The sequence below is a fragment of the Electrophorus electricus genome, chromosome 3, assembly GCF_041902795.1.
Source record: "Electrophorus electricus isolate QZ-2024a chromosome 3, ASM4190279v1, whole genome shotgun sequence".
Lineage (NCBI taxonomy): Eukaryota > Metazoa > Chordata > Actinopteri > Gymnotiformes > Gymnotidae > Electrophorus > Electrophorus electricus.
Window position 1 is genome coordinate 7,125,684 of NC_137499.1, and position 19,140 is coordinate 7,144,823.

Consider the following 19,140-nt stretch of genomic DNA (forward strand, 5'->3'; position numbering starts at 1 on the left):
TTGTACTTCTTTTTCCTTGTTACGGCCTTACAGCCTAGACGGGGTTGTAACTATATATACTGCCTGGCCAAAAAAAGGTCACACACTCTAATATTTCGTTGGGCTGCCTTTAGCTTTGATTACGGCATGCATTTGCTGTGGCATTGTTTCCACAAGCTTCTGCAATGTCACATTTATTTCTGTCCAGAGTTGTATTAATTTTCCCCCCCAAGATCTTTTATTGATGATGGGCGATTTGGACCATTGTGTAAAGTCTACTCCAGCACATCCCAAAGATTCTCAGTGGGGTTCTGGTCTGGACTCTGTGGTGGCCAATCCATGTGTGAAAATTATGTCTCATGCTCCCTGAACCACTCTTTCACAATCTGAGCCAGATGAATCCAGGCATTGTCATCTTGGAATATGCCCGTGCCATCAAGGAAGAAAAAATCCATTGATGGAATAATCTGGTCGTTCAGTATATTCAGGTAGTCAGCCGACCTCATTCTTTGGGCACATAACGTTGCTGAACCTAGACCTGACCAACTGCAGCAACCCCAGATCATTGCCCCCACAGGCTTGTATGGTAGGCACTAGGCATGATGGGTACATCACTTCAGCCGCCTCTCTTCTTATCCTGATGTGCCCATCACTCTGGAACAGGGTATATCTGGACTCATCAGACCACATGACCTTCTTCCATTGCTCTAGAGTCTAATCTTTATGCTCCCTAGCAAATTGTAGCCATTTTTGCCGGTTAGCCTCACTGACAAGTGGTTTTCTTAAAGCTACACAGCTGTTTAGTCCCAATTCCTTGAGTTCCTTTCACATTGTGCATGTGGAAATGCTCTTACTTTCACAACATATCCCCTACTGTTGTTTTTCTACGATTTTATTTCACCACACATTTAAGTGATCGTCGATCATGATCATTCAAGATTTTTTTCTGACCGCATTCCTTCCTCAGAGATGTTTCCCCACCGTCCTTCCACTTTTTAATAATGCGTCGGACAGTTCTTAACCCGATTTTAGTAGTTTCAGCAATCTCCTTGGATGTTTTCTCTGCTTGATGCATGCCAATAATTTGATCCTTCTGAAACAGATTAACATCTTTTCTACGACCACAGGATGTGTCTTTCGACATGGTTGTTTAATAAATGAGAAGCTACTCACTGCATCAGTTAGGGTTAAATAAGTTGTTGCCAGCTGAAACATAATCACCCATGCAGTAATTAAACAATAATGGTAGGCTCTTACCTATTTGTTTAGTTAAATGCAGGTGGTGACCTTTTTTTTTGGCCAGGCAGTGTGTGTGTGTGTGTGTGTGTGTGTGTGTGTGTGTATAATTTATTTATATAATCACAAAGCAGCTTTACAAATGAGCTAGCCAAAGTCAACAGTGGCAAGGAAAATCTCCTTGATAAATTAAGAAAAACCTTTACAAGACCAAGACTCAAGAGGTAACCCATCCTCCATTGGGTGGCCCAGCTAGAAACCAGTCCATGCTTTATTACATTACGTTTAGTCCAAATAGCCACTTCTGTGTAGATGTGGAGCTTCAGTTATGGTCAAAGCAAAGCAAAGACAGCCACACACATTATGGTGACTGGAGAAAGCAAATGTCAGCATGAAAGGAAAGCCAAATCCTGGACATTTTAGGTACATTAGAAACCCAAGATGGACACATTTTAAAGGTCCCAACGAATGTATGGTCTCCTTATTTTTAAGCCCTCCCTGGTTCCAGGCCCAACAAATACAGCTGCAGGCTGAGCAGCTGTCTCACCATTCCCATACCGTTTCCGCGGAACCTCCTCTCAACGGAAGTAGGTGAGCAGCAATGTGTTGACATGTTATGATGTTAGTTGGAATAATTGCAGTGGGTCTGTGGGAATTTCTTTTTTAACTATGAAAAAATAAAAATAATTATATCCCCTTCATTAATTTGAAGACTGTAATTATTTCTACATAATTAAATGCTTATGTATTTTTTGTTTGTTTTTTTGTAATAAATAGGGAAATATAAGTATTAAAAAATGATAATGCTAGCTAGCTACATGTGTTTTTTTGGCCATTTAGCACTAGCTAATCCTAATGTAAGGTAATAGATGTATTTTTCTACAAAATTATTAGTTGTTTGAATTACATGCAGCAGGATACACAATAATGTTAACTATTAGTTTGCTAGTTGAATGATTGTTATATTAATGTCATCTTATCAACACATGAATAACGTGAGAGGATGCTGGATGATGCAGGATGCAGATTTAACTCTGAGCTGAACTAATGATAGTAAAAAATTAGGGGCCATTTGAGACATGACTTCAAAACTGAGACTAACTTCACTTCTTCCTCTGTTCTCAGCCTGACAGCTCATCTAAAAATTAAACATTCAAAGTCATTGTGTCAATGGGTCCAATTTAATGTTGTTTGATAAATGTCAGTGTAATAATATCAATGTAATGTTCAGATTCTGACACAAAAATAAATACAAGAACATACAATCAATGCAATGAAGACACGATTTGTGTTACATGTAAGTTCATTGTTATTCTTAATATTCTCAGGTGAAACGATGACATAGGTACAGATGGTCTGATGTTTGCTTCTGTGCATTATATTATATGTACCAATATGTTCTTTTCTAACTATTTTAAGTTCCATGTCATAAAGTCTTTTACTCCAGTCCATGGTGTTGCAGGATGTCTCACATATAACAATGTAGGTTTGTGAAATCTGTGGTCTTTGGAAGAGAACATTTACGTTCTCATCAGTATGTAGTGGAATTAAGAGTGCTTGTCCAAGAGCAACTGGTATTGTCCTGTGACAAGCTGAAAGACAAAAGGAGATTTAAATATTAAATGGTGAGTACAATAGCTAAATATTTGAAACACTATGAATGTCACAAAAGCCAAAAAAAATATCATGTCTGTTTTTTAGCATATATTACACACCCATGATATACACACGCACACACGCACACACACACACACACACACACACACACACACACACACACACACACACACACACACACACTGTGGAAGTCCATAATAACAATACCTTTCTTGACAAATTGAATCAATTATAATATATAACACATTTTCATTACCAGACTCTAATAGGTTAAGACATGAGGTTAAGAAATTAATCTGAATAATACTTTTCCATAGTAAAATGAATATCCTACCTATTTCTTCTTTTTCCACAGTCCCCCCCCCAAACGAAAACCCCATGACATAACAAAATGAATCTTCCACAACTGAATCCCCTTCCTCTAATTAACCTTTCCTATCAATATTCCTCTCCTCAAATCACATCAGACCTTTGCAAAGCAATGCCAGTTATTCTTCTACTGCAGTCCTGAGCCATTTTCTCTCTCTGTATCCTTTGGTATTTCTCTTTCTTCTTGCCTCTGTCTTTTTTTTTTTTAGGATTATTGTTTTTTGCTCTGCATTTTTGTTTTTGTTTTTTTGTTTGTTTTTTCAATGCTGTCTGGGGTATTCAACATTTTTGCTTGTGTCTCCCATTTTGTTTTATTTGACTGTGCTTTGTTTATTTCTGCCCGAACTGATCTGGATTCTTTAGCTTTTGATCACTACCTCCTCCCTGACTCTGCCATCTGGACTGTATATACCAGTATTTCCCTATTAAAAGCTGCATCATTGTCATATCCCTTGCTACGCCCTCTAGAGTCCCCTGCTACGCCACTCTTCCTCACACACACAAAGGACTCTTGTGTTTAGACTCATTCCAAAGTCTATTGTGCTGAGTTTTTTTGCTGTTGATTATTCATCCTTTTTTGGACTGTTCTTTGACTTTGCCTTTTTGCCTGCCTCTCTTAACACTGTTTGCCCCTAATTGGAATTTAGACTTCTTTTTTAAACTTTGCTTCTTGCTTATCTCTCATCAATTGAGTCATTAATGTTTTGAATCAATTGAGTCAGGTCTGATTTGGGGGGCCTGTAGCTTCCCTAAATGTTATTGAGCACCCCCCCCCCCCCAAAAAAAGCATGCATTATTGGTTTAAATCATCAAAAGTTCCTATTAATTCTATTTTATTCGACTGTGCCATCATGTCTCTAAATTGTCAATATACTGAGATAAAGAGCCACTAGGACCTAAGGGAGGTGCTGCTGCCACACAACAGCCATGAAACCTGGATTAATGCAAACATCTGAAAGATGTTTAGGGGATCTGTGACACTTGATTCACTGTGCACTGCTTTGCTAAAATCTCTACCAGTTTCAGTGTCTTGTGTCAGAGAATGTTCCTGAAGACTCTAACTTCAGCATAAAAGTAAATATCTAATTTGAATGTCTGTTTGTCTGAAATGAAATATCTTTGACACTCACTGATGATAAACAAATAATGTAACTACTTAAAAACCAAACTAAAAACTACTTTTGCTTTAAACAATGCAGCAGTTAGGGCAGGTGTTAATGGATGGCTGTTTTTCAAGTTTGCATTTCTCCTGGGATGCTTAGCCTCCCATTCAGAAATGTTCAGTGATGACCCTATCTCTGATATGTGTGTTTGCCCCCATCAACCTTGTTTATTGTAATAAACCAATTCTATCTTCACTCCCCCTTGTTTCAGTCATTGCAGTCATTAGATTGCACTCCCTGTAATGCTGAGAAGTGGTACACAAGCTTTTTTACTACAGTGAGATAATATCTATAGATAAACTTCGACATTATAATTTGATTTCTTTATATTTGTTTGTGAAAAAATATATTACTGCATATGAAATTCTGAATCAAATATCATACCAAGGTCTCTTTTTCAAGCACGTTTTAATCAAAATAGTGCAGTATGATTATAAGAATTCCTGTGAATATTAGCCTTTGATGTACTTAGATTCAATTAGTACGATTTGAATTTTCATCCACAGAAAGTTTCCATCTAAACTCTTTTTTAAATAATGAATGATATATCTGGATTTGTTTAAAGATATTTTTTGTGGAGATTAAATTATTGTATTTATTCTTAAAAAGATTTTACTTTTTTTTTTTTACAATTGTTCAAAGGATTTTGCAACATCTTAGTTTTTAAAAAAAGATTTGAAAAGAGGTTACACCATGAAATCTCAAAGAGATAGTCTCATAGTGGCAAATCTGAACACTGGAAACATTATTCTAGCTCTTGTTTTGTTTATCATGTATGCTTGTTCACTCCTTGTTGGCTCTTTGACCCTGGACTATCCTTACGACTACGACACTGTATTTGCCCCTAATAAATCTCTATTTTCCACACTTGCGTCCGCCTCCTTACCCCTTGTCATTACAATATATAATAACTTTTTACAGTTCTCCAAACTAATAAGGTAACAACATGAGAATAGAAAGCATGAGGAAAGTGAAAGTTTTGAAAATTATTTACATAAAACCATTGATATTAAATATAATGTGGGGAAGAGCTGATCTTTGATTTATACCCCACCATGATTATTTAAGCTTACAATGGTATGTTAACATTTAATGGTTAAAAAAAACACATGATTTATTCATTTTATTGCTATTATCACTAATGTTCAAAAGTGTTCATTTTTATCAAATTCCTCAATAGTGAATTAACTCTTTTACTGTTAAGAATATCATTCATTTAAAAGTTAGTTAATTCAACGGTGTAGGTATGGCACTGACATATGCTCACTATACCTGTAAGTTGAAGTGTCACGTGCTTGACATTGTTGTCCATTTGGCATGTATATGTGCCATTATCAGAGAGATACGTTTCACTGAAATGTAGAGAGATGTTGCCCTTTCGGATCTCGGAAGGTGTAACAGTAACTCTTTGTTGGAAATTCTTGAACTTCCTTAGAATTCCATTTTTAATGCTCAGCACTATCTCATCTCCTTTAGTCCACTGCAGAGTAATGTCACTCTCAGGTGTGTTTCTGTTTATACGTGCGTAGCAAGGGAGTGTTGCTGCATCCCCCAGCATCACATATGTTGCTGGCAAGCTGGCTGTGAACAAAAAGAACATCTTTCAGAAATTCTAGCTCTCAAATAATATAGGTTTATAGATGATTACTTGAATTATATGATAACCACTTACTCATAATTTTTAGAGTCCAGCTGTTCAAGTGTTCATTTTCATACCAACACTCATAGGTGTCATAGTCACTATAAACTGTGGGAGAGATAGTGAGTGAAAAATTCCCCTTCTTAAGCGTCCCATTGTCAGGGAGATGCACGCGGTCTTCAAAACCTCGGCCAGGCTTAAAAGTCCCAGCAGAATACTGAGCCACCATTTGGTCTGATGTGCTCCATTCTACCCTTCCTGGATAGTCTTTTTTCTGTTGTCCTTTACACAGGAGTGTTACTGGATCCCCAAGTTTTACTTGTTTCACATTGAAGGAAGTTGCTAAATACACTACAAAGGGAATTTTTGGTTTAAGGGAAAGAATTGAGTGAACTGAAAATAAGAGTAATTTATTACCAGATTTACAAAGAGTTTAACAAAAGACTTAAATGTTACTGAAAATAATTATTACTTACCAAAACTGAATAAAATCCAAAAACATTCCATAGGTTTTACTAAATGCAAAGTAATATTAATTAATTTGGAGGAAATTTTATTCCACCGAATAAAGAAAGTCGAGGAATCTGTTTTCTTTTTCCTAGTTTTGTTTTGCTTGATCGAACAATTTAGCGTTTAATGTATATAAGATACAACCACACAAATACAAGAAAAAAATCCCGCTGTAAAACAAAACACGCATTGATATACAAAAGACTACTAATAAATGAGTTAAATCGATAGATAGATATATATAATATTTATTAAGACTGTCGTTCCTTTACATAACCTCACCTGACTATTGATCACTTTCCATTTTGCCACTTTCAGTTTTGACAAACCGAAAGTATATTTTCCACGAGTATTTTTCTATTTTCCACATCGACCATGAACAAAAGTTTGTTCTTCATGAATGTTGTTTTCTCTTTCTTCTATTTACCATGAACATGTATGAGATGTTTCTTCTAATATTATATATTTAGGACAATGTAGCAAACAAGCTACACTCGTAATAAAAGTTCAGAATCTCAGTTTAAAATTGCTAATATTATGTCGATTTTGTTGGAAGTTTAAGCTGTGTGAAGAGAGGAATTAGCAGTTCATTGCTCAGATCTATCAATTGTTATTGCATATGTAAGGTTCTCAAAGAACAACACAAAGCCTGTTGGATATTTGTTTATTATGTTAAGACTTTTTAACCTCTTAAACTAACCCCTGTTCGAACACATGAATTGGCTTGCTTCTAGTTAAAATTAAAGATATATAAATCCTATGAACAAGCCAAGAAATTGCCTTTTGTGAAAGTTCTATTTGTGCGTTCAGTCTTGGCCTCACACCTGGGTCTTGTTTAGTCTTGTTTCTTTGTCTATTTAAACCGAGTTAGTATTTGTTGGTTTTTGTAAATATACATGCGGTTATTGTAAATGTGCATCCTACTATTGTGGTTAATTCCATTATTGTAAACATAGATGCTGTTATGTTTTTATGTTATTGTTTTGCTATTGTTATTGTTCATGTATCGTGTTTGCTTTCCTTTTGATCTCAAGTCTCTTGTTTGTTTCGGTCGTTTTCCCGTAATTTTATTAAAGCGTCTCACTGTTCGTGTATCTGACTTCCTGCCTCGTCCCTGCCTCAACGTTACACCCACAATTGGGTATAAAAATGGCTGATGTATAAAAATACCTTGATCTTGGGATGAAGATAACGACATGCAAAAAAAAAAAAGCATTAGTCAGCAAGAAATTAAAAGAAATTAAAAGAAAACTCTTCAAGCAAAGCAAATAAATGCTAATGACCTTGATATTTACTTAACTTTTATATTAAATTCCAAATACTCTTGTAGAATATTTACAGAATTCAAAATCATTAGCAACAACAGAAGTTTAGCCAGGTTTGTATTTATTTACTTTGAAATATTCCTCTGGTAATTGGTATCAGTATTTGTCAGTACTTCCCTGAAATCAGGGAATCAGAAAAAGTTGTGTCTCACTTTCATAATATTACACCAGTGTAGCTGTATGTTGTAAAATGTGTTTGCCTACTCTGCCTTTCAGCACTACTGAATATTTCTCACAGTGAATGCAATTAGATCTCTTCAGCCAAAACCAGGTATCCCAAGTGACATGTGAGGCATTCACTGTGAAAAGCTACACCCAGTAGCCTGGGTAACTGTTCCCTAATCAAGTTTAACACATTGTTACATTATTGTGGGTGTGAGTTTTTAAATCATTACTACAGACAGAACATGGCGGCCTAAATAAGAAATATTTTTACCATAATAAAAATGTCTTATCATTTCAATACATTTCAGAAATTGAATCAGTGCAAGTCAAAGTAGGGTGTTGTGGGCCTTGCATGATGTGTCATTTTCAACCTCTAGACTCTTCTTTGTCCACTCTTGAATGATGAATTCTGTGTTTCCATCTGCCGTGTCTTTAGGTGCACAGCCAGCACTACTGATACCATTATGAGAAGTCCAACACTGATAGAGCCAACAAACCACATGTAAGGGAGGACAAGGGCAGACTCTGTGATGTCAAGGTCTGCAATCGCTGTAAATTAAATGAAAGATATGTTACTTGTTTTACTACAATATTTTATCTTTACTTCAGGGTCTTTTAAGTCAATGCAAAATGTAAGATGCATTGTAATTATATTTTTTGAAAGATTAAAGATTTGTCAGCAATGAGGAGTGTCTCGAATTTAACCAAAGTAATATCAATTTTATATGAAGTGCTATTTAAAATATAAGTTTTCATTATTCTCCAAGACAGAATGTGTACTAGGTGTTATGGATTAACCTCTAATCTTCAAACCCACAGAACTTCTTACCCATATGTGTCAGGGGAAGGCTTGATGGCTCAGAAAAGCTCATATCTTTAGTAGCAATGTGAAAAGAATGTAAAAAAGTGCTGTTTAGATTCTGTTTTGTGCTGTTTTTATGTTTCATCATATGACAAATATTGCCACTGTAAATTTCCTGTGAGATTAGGCAAAACCATTTTAAAACCACTTCCTCAGATGGCAGTACCCATTTCTTTTTATATATCTGTAATTGTCATGATAACAGCTGTAATTACATATAAACTTTGAGTAGTTAAAATAAAGCATAATTGACAACAGCAATAATAAAAGTTAGATTTAATCCCTGACAGAATACTGGAAGACACAAAAATCACATCGATTTTATACTCACTTAGATACAGTCTCGTGCCCACTCCAAATGTCAGTTTGCCCCTGATCCTGCCAATACAATAGTATAAAGCAAGATCATCATTGCTAATGTCTCTGATTTGCAGGTTGTTGGTTTGACTTGAGTGGTTGACGACTGCAGAGAAGCGAGGGTCAAGGCGGTTCTTCAAGTAGACACTTCCATCATGTTCATTGGGCCCTGAAACAAGCAAGCCCTCTGGTACTCTGTCAATCCTTTGCCTTACCCAGACGGTCTCCACATTAAAGGATATGTTACAGTGGACACTTACAGTGTCACCCTTTTTGACTGCTATCCATTCCACTGATTCAGATAGCAGCCTTTCACCTGAAAAAAGCACCAAGCAGAATCAATAGTTCATACTTTTGCCCTCGCCACTTGATCAAATGCATACCTTTACAGAATCTAATAGATACATGACTTCTTTTCATGTACTGTCACTGTCCTAGTTTGCATGTTTAAAGATGGGCACATACCAAGAATTAAAAAGAACCACAAAAGCTTCATTTCCTTGTGCTCACCTTCATTTAAATAACAAAGGCTACATACAACAAAGGCCCTTTTGTCTATCTTCCTGTAAGATGCCTGAGTAATCACTTAACACAGAAGTTTGCGGTTTTTGCCACGTAGACAGGTTTCCTTTCAGCAGAGCTCCCTTAGTAGTTATTACATACGTACCATAACATTTGGACTCATTTGAAGTATAAGCATTCTGAAAGTACAGTAGAGAACCAAAAAAAAGAAGAATTTCAAGAGCAATTTATTTTTTCCTGATTGTTCCTGGTGCAGTACTTCACACACAAAGCAGGTATTGTAGCTGGAGCACCATAAATATCTGATGCAGTTCATGACATTTCAGGAACATTCTCTATTCTCAGATCCTGCTTAGGTTAAACTACTTTTTCAGATATTAAAAATAAAATATGTACAGCCACCGTAAGCATGACAGGGTTAGAAGCTATACGACACTAGGGGGAGCTAGGGTACCACACTAAACACTTTAGAAAAAAAAAACAAAAAACATATCACCAAATCAAACCTAAGTACTAGTTGAGAGTTTGCGCTTCCCCTCTCTGTAACTCCACCACACACCCAAAATCTGTGTCAAAGATCAGTGGGATGTTTGAGTTTGTCTGATATCAGTTTCAAAGGCGCACAAACCTGTAGATGCATCTACATTACAGCTGTGAACTTTAGGAGCAGAATCCTCCACTGCTCCACTTAGTTTGATTCTTGAATGTTCCTCTTCTCTCTCTCTTAAGACTAGAGAAGAACAGAAAGAAAACATACAAGAATTATGTAAGAAATATTAGGCATAGAAAGATAAAAAAATCTTCTAAGTCATAATTGCATTGCATTGCATTACACATCTCTCCCTCCTTCTCTTCTCTTCTGGTTCATTGTGTCACTTCAATAACTGTCATGATGAGCTGCAATGACTGCTTGGTTAACAGTTTTAATAGTATCAAATGAGAACATCCCCACATCAGGAAAAAAAAAAACCCACTCCTGTCCCTTATTCAGGAAATTAAAGGGAGTCAGACAGATAGAAATTGCATGCATTAGCACATTTATTTGTGAAACACACATGAGTGCACACATATATAGATGCATCACACTTGACAAGACACAAGCATCAGCTTTGTCCTAGATGCACTTGACTACGAGAAATTAAAGAACAATTAAAGAACTCTCATTCTAACAGTTATTTGCAAATGCCATATATATAAATATATATAAATATATATATATATATATATATATATATATATATATATATATATATATATATATATATATATATATGTGTGTGTGTGTGTGTGTGTGTGTGTGTGTGTGTGTGTGTGTGCGCGCGCGCGTCTGTGTGTGTGTGTTTGTGAATTGTGTGTGTATGTATTGGATGTTGGGGTACATCATTGTTGGGGTGGAGCATGCATATATGGAACAAATGCTACTGCTGATGGGGAACACTAAGACAAGCTAGGCTTCAGTTTCTATTATACCTTAAAAGGGTTGGTTATCCAGGGTGCCCATTGCAGTGTCTACACTTAGTGGTCTCATTAATAAGAACAATTGTACAACCAATTTACTGGAATTCTCAATTCATCACTGCTAGGAGTACTGCTGAGCAGATATTATTTGGATGGCAAACCATTCTCAACACAGTCCCAGCACTGACATGTGCGGTGGCACACTGAGAGTGTTGAGCTGGTTCACGTTCATGAGGTACAGCAGTATTGCAGCAGTACACAGGAACTCACACATATAGAGGAGGCTGAGTACTATCCTTGACACTGGGCATACTGCATTAACAGAGCAATAACTGATCCCGGCTCAGTCATGAGATCAAGGTCTGCCTGACACCATGGCAATACACTGCATCATATCTCTAGACATAATGGCTTTTCATAATTGCTTGTCATTTAATGGTAATAACCAGACTCTAGTTATCATATTTTAACACACACACACACACACACACACACACACACACACACACACACACACACACATGATTCATCTATCATATAAAGCTATACAGTCCTTTAGTGTGAGGAAGAGGTTGTCTTTCTCATAATTCTCTCATACACACACATTGTACAGTGAATAAGACCTGTAGACCAGCATTTACCAAAAGATAAGGATACTTTTAAAAAACTTGTTGTGAAACGTAAATGACAAATAAATATCAAAAACTATTAAGCAATCTGTTGCTTAAACTGTTATATCATTACAATGAAGTCTTATGTATTTTGTTTAATTTTTAGTATAGCAATATGAGTTGTGACTGCAGTGAGACATGAAAACAATTCATTAACAAGTATGAGAGATCATTTCAGGGGCGTCATTAGGGTCATGCCGTGCAGACATACAGACAATAGCTCACATTGTTATGATATCACTTTTACCATGTCTGTTTCCCCCAGTGTCTGCGCAGGCTCACACATTAGCCTTGTTCTTGAAATTTCTCTAGGTATGAGTATGTGTGTATGCATGTGTCCATTCGTGTGGGTAATGGGGCGTAAACATGGATAGACCAGCAGAAATCAGTAAAGCCTACAACCATATACAATATTGAACATAGGTGCGCATCGGCAGTGCTAAGGATATGATTTTGTCCTCACATAATTTAGCTTAAGCCCCTACCTAACACCTTATCCAGCTAATTAAAGTCTCCAAAGGCCTTCAATTAATACCTTGAATATTAGTCAATTCTGGACATTAAATCCCGGACCGGGTAGAGCTCACTCTTATGCTTAATTAGGAGTTCAAGGATATTATATTTGTCTAAATTTCCAATCAAAAATCTACCCTTCCTTACACTGTTTTACAACTTAATTTAAAAGACAAAGAGGCTCGTAAAATTATTCATTAATAATTATTCTAGTCTTTGTCATATTTTCAAAATTTGAACCCAGCAAGTTGTGTCTGTAGGCCTAATTTATTGATCAATTCAGTCATCCATTCGTGTTCCCTCAAATGGGGGAACTACCTAGAAACATTTGGCAACCTTGGTGCATTATGGTCGTAATGCAGCTAACTGCAGTCCATGAAGGTTGTTTTCCACCTACCACGTTTTCAACTATGTTTAAGGGAGCCTGAAGTTTGATAAGGTAAACAATTCGCATATAGAGACTAACTATACAAAATTTAAATATATAATACATTTTGTATGTAAATGTAACTGAAATCAGTTCACCTAGCTAGCGGCCGCTTCTGTTTTGTTGTACCTTGAGCATTATGAGCAGGCCTAGAATTTGACCTCCTATTTTCCTGTTGAGTTTGCCGAGCTAGCGATTCATACAACGGTTACATGGCGGCGTGGCCATCGGATGTTCAAGGTGTGCTGGTAGATTTTTGAAATCGTCAAGATAAATGGGCGATTCAGCAGCAATATTTGTTAGTATATCAGTATAACTGTTAGCACAGTTAAATATCTCTTATTAGATTATATTCCCATAGAATAAAGGGGAAGATCGGTCTGTGTTAACTAAGTCTTAAAATAACCAGTTTGTTAGCTAACGCTAACTGTTCGTCAACGGGGAGAATCTCTTAACAAACAATTTACAGATCAGTACATAAACAAAAACGAATTACGTAGGTAAGTGATGGCAGACAAACGAACACATTAGACACTGCATAAACATCCTCCACGCAGTAGTTAGATTAACGTTTTTGGTAAAACTTGGCTGCGTTATTAAAACATGGGCTACCAGTCAACTCCTACATTGTGCTATAGCTACAAACCACATAAGCAAAACGTATTAAAAGATGTTACAACAGCAGTAGATTTTGATAAAGAAAAAACAGTATACCCAGATTAAATAAAAAAGGTAAAATAGAAATTTGTCAGACCTAAAGCACAGGGATTGTAGGGTAGTTTATTATGGGTCCTTCCGCATACTTAGGCAGAACCCTATAGTTAAAATTAACATTCAGCAAATAATATCAAGTGTAATTGAATATTTTGTATTTTGCTGTGTAGCATGACTTCCATTTTAGAAGATAATGAGGCACCTTGAAATTTATATTTATTAGCCTAGTTGCTTCTTTGAGTTTTTATTTTTCCTCCATGATCTCAACTGCAGGATTGGAGAATGAGCAGGGCGCGTGGCACTAAAAAGAGGTTGCCCCCAGACAAAGCTGAGGCCACTAAGTGTAACGATGAGAGGATCCTAGAAGAAGTGAAGCAGCTCTTTACTAAAGTGAGAAGTTATAGTCCTCCAACTGGGGTAGAATGGTGCCTACCCGACTCCAGAGTGGTACTTCAGGACTGTCCCTGGAACCACCCACCGCTACAGGCTCTAAAACAATCCCTGAATGAGGTGAAGAATCAGCTCAGTGACAAAGACCTGGCAGTGTGGCACCAGCACACCTGCTCTACCAACCGAGCAGGCACCGTTACAGCCCACCTTCGTGCGACTACCAATGCAGAGCTCTGTACTCAGGCCTGGGCCAAGTTCTATGAGATTCTGGGCACCTTCAGACTCCTACCAGAAACAGCATTGCAGAATGGAGAATTGAACTCTGTACATTTGTGCGAAGCCCCTGGAGCATTTATTTCAGCACTGAATCACTACCTGAAAACCTGCTGGCCACACTGTGACTGGAACTGGGTCGCCAATACATTAAATCCATATCATGAAGCTAACAGGCGAAGCAGCACTATTGCAGATGACAGACTCATTGTACACACTCTCCCTTGGTGGTTTTTTGGCTCTGACGACACGGGCGATATCATGCTGCAGAAGCATTTGGTGGAACTGCAGGGATTTGTTAGCAACATGCACAGTGTGGACTTGGTCACTGCGGATGGGAGCTTTGACTGTCAGGGAGACCCGGGTGAGCAAGAGAGCTTAGTGGCCCCATTGCAGTACTGTGAAACAGTATGCGCTCTGCTTCTACTGGCACCTGGTGGTTCATTTGTCCTGAAGATGTTCACGCTGTTCGAGCACTCGTCTGTCTGCCTGCTCTACCTCCTCGTCTGCTGCTTTTGCTCAGTTCATGTCTTCAAACCTGCAACCAGCAAGTCGGGAAACTCTGAGGTCTATGTCATTTGTTTGGGCTACAGAGCTAAATATGCCTTGCGGTCACTGCTCTCAAAGCTGATCCGTAACTACGGGCCAGATCTGGCATCCATGGCAGCACTATTTCCTTACAACTGTATTCCAAACTCTTTCCTCAGGCAACATGAGGAGATCTGTACATTTTTCCATGCAATGCAAATTGACACCATCCAGGAGAACCTGTCGCTCTTTTCTGGCATGAGTGCTGAGCAGCGCAAGTGGCTGGACCAACTCAGAGAATATGCCTCTCGGTTTTACATGCAGCGGTTCCAGGTGCAGTTCCTCCCTAGGAAGCGATGGGTATGCCGAGGTGGGTCGGTGGGTTCGGGGAAGCCATTTCAAAGGAAGCAGATGGGGTCCTTTAATCAGCGTAAGGAAATGCAGTCCAAGGAATGGAGGCTGCGCCTTGCCCTGGGAGCTTGCCGGGTAAGGGTTGAGGAACATTTCCAGCCTTCTGAAGGGCATGATTATGTCCTCAGTGGCCCTTTAGATGGGTGTGACTTAGATTCATGGTTTACTCTGGTGGGAGCAACCCTGCCAAAAGTGTGCAGTTCCACTTTCTGTGAACAGGAATTGTTGGATCTCCTTAATGAAGCTCTAGAGGAGTGCAAATTGGGCCTGGAGGGACAGCCTCTGGCTACAAATGCACCGGTGTGTAGCTCTTGCTGTGCTCAGTCTCCCACTTCCATATTGACTGAGGTCTGCAACCTTCCAAATATTACTTCTTGTTTGGTGGTGGGTAACCTTTCATGGCAGCACTTACCCCTTTCAAAAGACATGCTACAGCCACAGTTCTATCCGGGGCCTTCCTACGAGGAGGTGTGTTTTTCCACTTTGCACGATGGAGATCCAGTTTATCAGCATGAGCTTCTGAGCTGTGTGCTGTCTGCCCTACATGACCTTGGTGAAGGATCGGTGCTGGTGGTTCCGCTGTGTTCGGCTTTGACTCGTTTCTCTGCGTGCCTGGTTCTTGCACTCCACCTCTGCTTCCACTCCATTAGTTTCCGCTGCCCATCCGGCGGACCTCCTGCCGTGCTGCTGTGTGTAAGCTTCACAGCCTTCCCCCGGTTGAAGACCATTCTCCAGGAGGTCCTGGACAGAATGAGGCATCTGGAGCAAGGTCGTCAGCTCCTGCAGTTTGCACCCACTGCAGAACTAATTGGAGGAGCACTGTCTCATTTCCTGTCCAGCCTCAATAACACTGTGATGAGACAGCAGCTTCATATGCTGCTGCAGACTGGAGGAAACAGATAGCACTGCCCTCCGACATACTGCTTCTGATGCCTTCTTGACTCCGCACTCTTAATATTCTATTGTGTTTAAATGGCTCATTAGAGCCCAGGAACCAGTTATGTAGTGGGTTCCTAATGTATTTCATAGATTTTGGAGTTTCTTTTCCTCTGATTGTCAATGGTGTGCCTACTCAAGGTGATTAGAAAGCACCAAGATTCTTACTTTTACATGTTGACTATGTATGCTTTATTTTGTGTTTAGCACCTAATCGAGTATAAATTCTATATTCTTTATTACATTTTGGATTTATTTATATGAAGTTTGTAAATGTTTTACACTATTTAAAATGATGCTGTTTAAGTTGACTTAATTACTAAAAAGAATTTTCTTTACTGGACTGTATTTGTATACACAAAAAGATTGGGCTGTTAGGAAACCTTAAGAGCCCAAGTTATCCAGAGTGAATCTGAACACTCAAATAGCCTAGATGTATAAAGAGAATCATTTTATTTTTTGACTGGTTCAGTTACACCAAAATACTTTGTTTACATTTTGTTTGTTTACTGCTCAGACATGACATGGGAATAAAGAATGACATGTTTATATATTGTCAGTGTTTTGCATAAACATTCAGAATTTAAGATATCCCTGTATGCATTTTTCTTTTGCTGTAAGGCATTTCTTTTAGTCTGGCAGTTAGATATTTGTTAGATATTAACTCGTGTTTTTCTATCACTAGTAAAGGGAGAGCAAAAGAAACTGGAGGAAATACATTGTGAAAGCTGCCAACAGCTACAAACTCTTGCTTCACTTGATGCTCAAATACATTCATATGCACTGCTTGTATGCAAATTACATACATGCTGTAGCTACTACAGAACACTGCCTGGGAGTCACTATGCATGTTCACTGGTAATTATCATTGAGTCTTAGCACAGCCGTCAAAGTCTTGTTAATTTTCTGCAACATGTTGTCAGAACTGCTTTATTAAGTTTTTTTAAGAACACAAAGCCGTATGTGCTCTTTAGTATGATTTAGTGATGTTTGTGTAAGTGTGCGTCCCTGGCATCAGTCACACATAGAGCAGTGGCCTAAGAGGGAATGATCTTTAATATCTAAAGTTGCAGGGGGATTTTCATGTGGAACAGGAAAAAATCTATATCAGTCCAGTTGTCTAAAGCCTTACAGTCCAAGTTGACTTTTCACACTACCAGAGGAAGCATGTTTTGTGTTTTTTTTGTTTGTTTCCTCATTTATCAAAACATCCATCCCCAGCCAACATGATCAATCACTGTCAATTATCAGTTAATCTTTGGTTAATTAGAGAGATTGTGTTCTTCCCCCATTCTGTGTGTGGTATACACTTTTGTAACACTTATGAGTGCACACAGTTCTTTTGTGTGTGCATGGATTTCTAATTTGCAGGTGCTGAATTGACAGCCTCCACATTCACATTAGCTCTGTGGTGCTTCAGTAATCCTTACCACTCTGTGGCCTCCAATTAAAGGGACTTCTTATTCACATGTCATCCCACCATCACTGACAGGATGGATTGTTACCAAAAGGCTGGAAAAAAATCCAACATTCATCAGCATGAGTTGTGAACTATGGAGAGTTAATTCCTTTGCTAATTAAATTTGTGACATTTTGGTGATAGACCTGGCAATAGGAATAGCATAGCACTGACACAATGATCACTGATTACCAGAACAAAAACAATGGAAAATAGTTGTATATGTAAAAATGTTCTGGAAACAAAGTTGAGCTGTTCTGGCTAGTCCTCTACCCTGCACAGCATCCTGGAGCTTCCACCAGGATAGTTTACAGACTGTCTTTCAGTCTACTTTTTGTAGTTGAACAACAGGGTAATTCACCTCCCTTAATAACTCCCATGTTTTACAATCATGTTAAACTTACATCCATCCCTTCCATTCAGTCTCAAGCACTCCATCCAAACTTTTGTCAAAAGCTCCTCCCGAACACACAAATACACACTTAGCACTTAATGGTAGTAGCCTATCGTTTTGTGTGCTTCAGTCAAACTGATTGACAGGTAGTACAAATTGCCTCGTTGACGAGAACTTGTCTGTTTAATATAATCAGACTTGAAATGAAAGGTTACAAAGCCCAGTACTTTAGTCGCTTGGAGCAACTATAAGCACATATACATTCACAGTCTTTGGGCAGCTAAATGAGGTATTCCTTTTCCAGGGGTTACTGTGTTTGATCTTTGTTCTTTAAACTAATTTGTTACACATCAGGTATGGGTGTATAATCAACTAACCATTCAGTTTTCTAAGCATATCAGCCAATCTGAGAACATCTATAGGTGTACCTTGAAGATGACAACAGAGCAGTTTCTAACTGGATATTGTATGCATTGTATGTCATTATACTGCACCATATTTGTCAGAAGGCCTAATCCATGGAAATGTAGCACTTTGCTGAATTAAGCACATGTCAGTTGCATTTATACATTTTGGGGATTATCAAAAGTCATCAGACCCTTCCTCCTGCATGTGTGTGTGTGTGCCCAGAGTTGTGGGTTAGATGTGGATTTGGGTTGAGTATGGGTGGGTGTGTTGGGGGGCGGGGTGTTGTTGAACATTCTGATGTTGATTCTTTATGCCAATTCTGAATGATGTTTTAATGTCAGAACTGTAAAAAGTCTTGAAAGTCTCTTACTCATACCCGAGTCAGGCCCATTGAACTCTGACCCAACCCTCCACCACACTTCTCTGCCTCATATGATTACCTTTCCACAATAAAACAGTCAATCTTAAAATTTCATCTGAGCTCCAGTCATTACATGTCCATTATTTCTCTGTCACCTTTGTCTGTTCCAGCCACCAAATTCTCTGCTGTTCTCTCTGTCTTTCCCCCACTTAGATATGCTTGACTCAAGCTATATTTTTAAACAGACGAAGGAGACAGCTGATTGGATGCTGGAGTAGGTCATCATATGACCAAAGATAGCTGTCATGTGTAGTTCAGGATTGTGTAGCTTAGTTAATATGCTAGAAAAGAGAGCAGCTTTCCATTACCAGAATATACACATATACATTCACCTTGACAGATATCTCCCCAACTCCTCAATATATAGAAAAACATATGTTGGAAAAACCCCAG

The 19,140-nt window shown here is 38.2% G+C and overlaps 2 protein-coding genes and 1 gene segment (V, D, J or C); 1 reads left to right on the forward strand and 2 right to left on the reverse strand.

Moving 5' to 3' along the window:
- Positions 1 to 2,383: 2,383 nt before the first annotated feature.
- LOC113586075 (uncharacterized) lies at positions 2,384 to 6,804 on the reverse strand. The gene is made up of 4 exons (XM_027023933.3): positions 6,480 to 6,804; positions 6,037 to 6,354; positions 5,637 to 5,945; positions 2,384 to 2,807 (listed from the first exon to the last, which is right to left on the reverse strand). Exons 1-4 carry the CDS (start codon positions 6,508 to 6,510, stop codon positions 2,443 to 2,445), a joined length of 1,023 nt encoding a protein of 340 aa, XP_026879734.2. The 5' UTR covers positions 6,511 to 6,804; the 3' UTR covers positions 2,384 to 2,442.
- Positions 6,805 to 7,888: 1,084 nt separating this feature from the next.
- On the reverse strand, positions 7,889 to 13,794 carry LOC113586067 (Ig kappa chain V region Mem5-like). The segment is given in 5 exon segments: positions 7,889 to 8,552; positions 9,197 to 9,538; positions 9,890 to 9,923; positions 10,373 to 10,474; positions 13,568 to 13,794. Coding segments are annotated over 4 exon segments (564 nt in total).
- cmtr2 (cap methyltransferase 2) lies at positions 12,719 to 16,614 on the forward strand. Its single transcript, XM_027023932.3, has 2 exons — positions 12,719 to 12,825; positions 13,801 to 16,614. The coding sequence occupies exon 2, from the start codon at positions 13,810 to 13,812 to the stop codon at positions 16,030 to 16,032; it is 2,223 nt and encodes a 740-aa protein (XP_026879733.3). The 5' UTR covers positions 12,719 to 12,825; positions 13,801 to 13,809; the 3' UTR covers positions 16,033 to 16,614.
- The last annotated feature ends 2,526 nt before the right edge of the window (positions 16,615 to 19,140 follow it).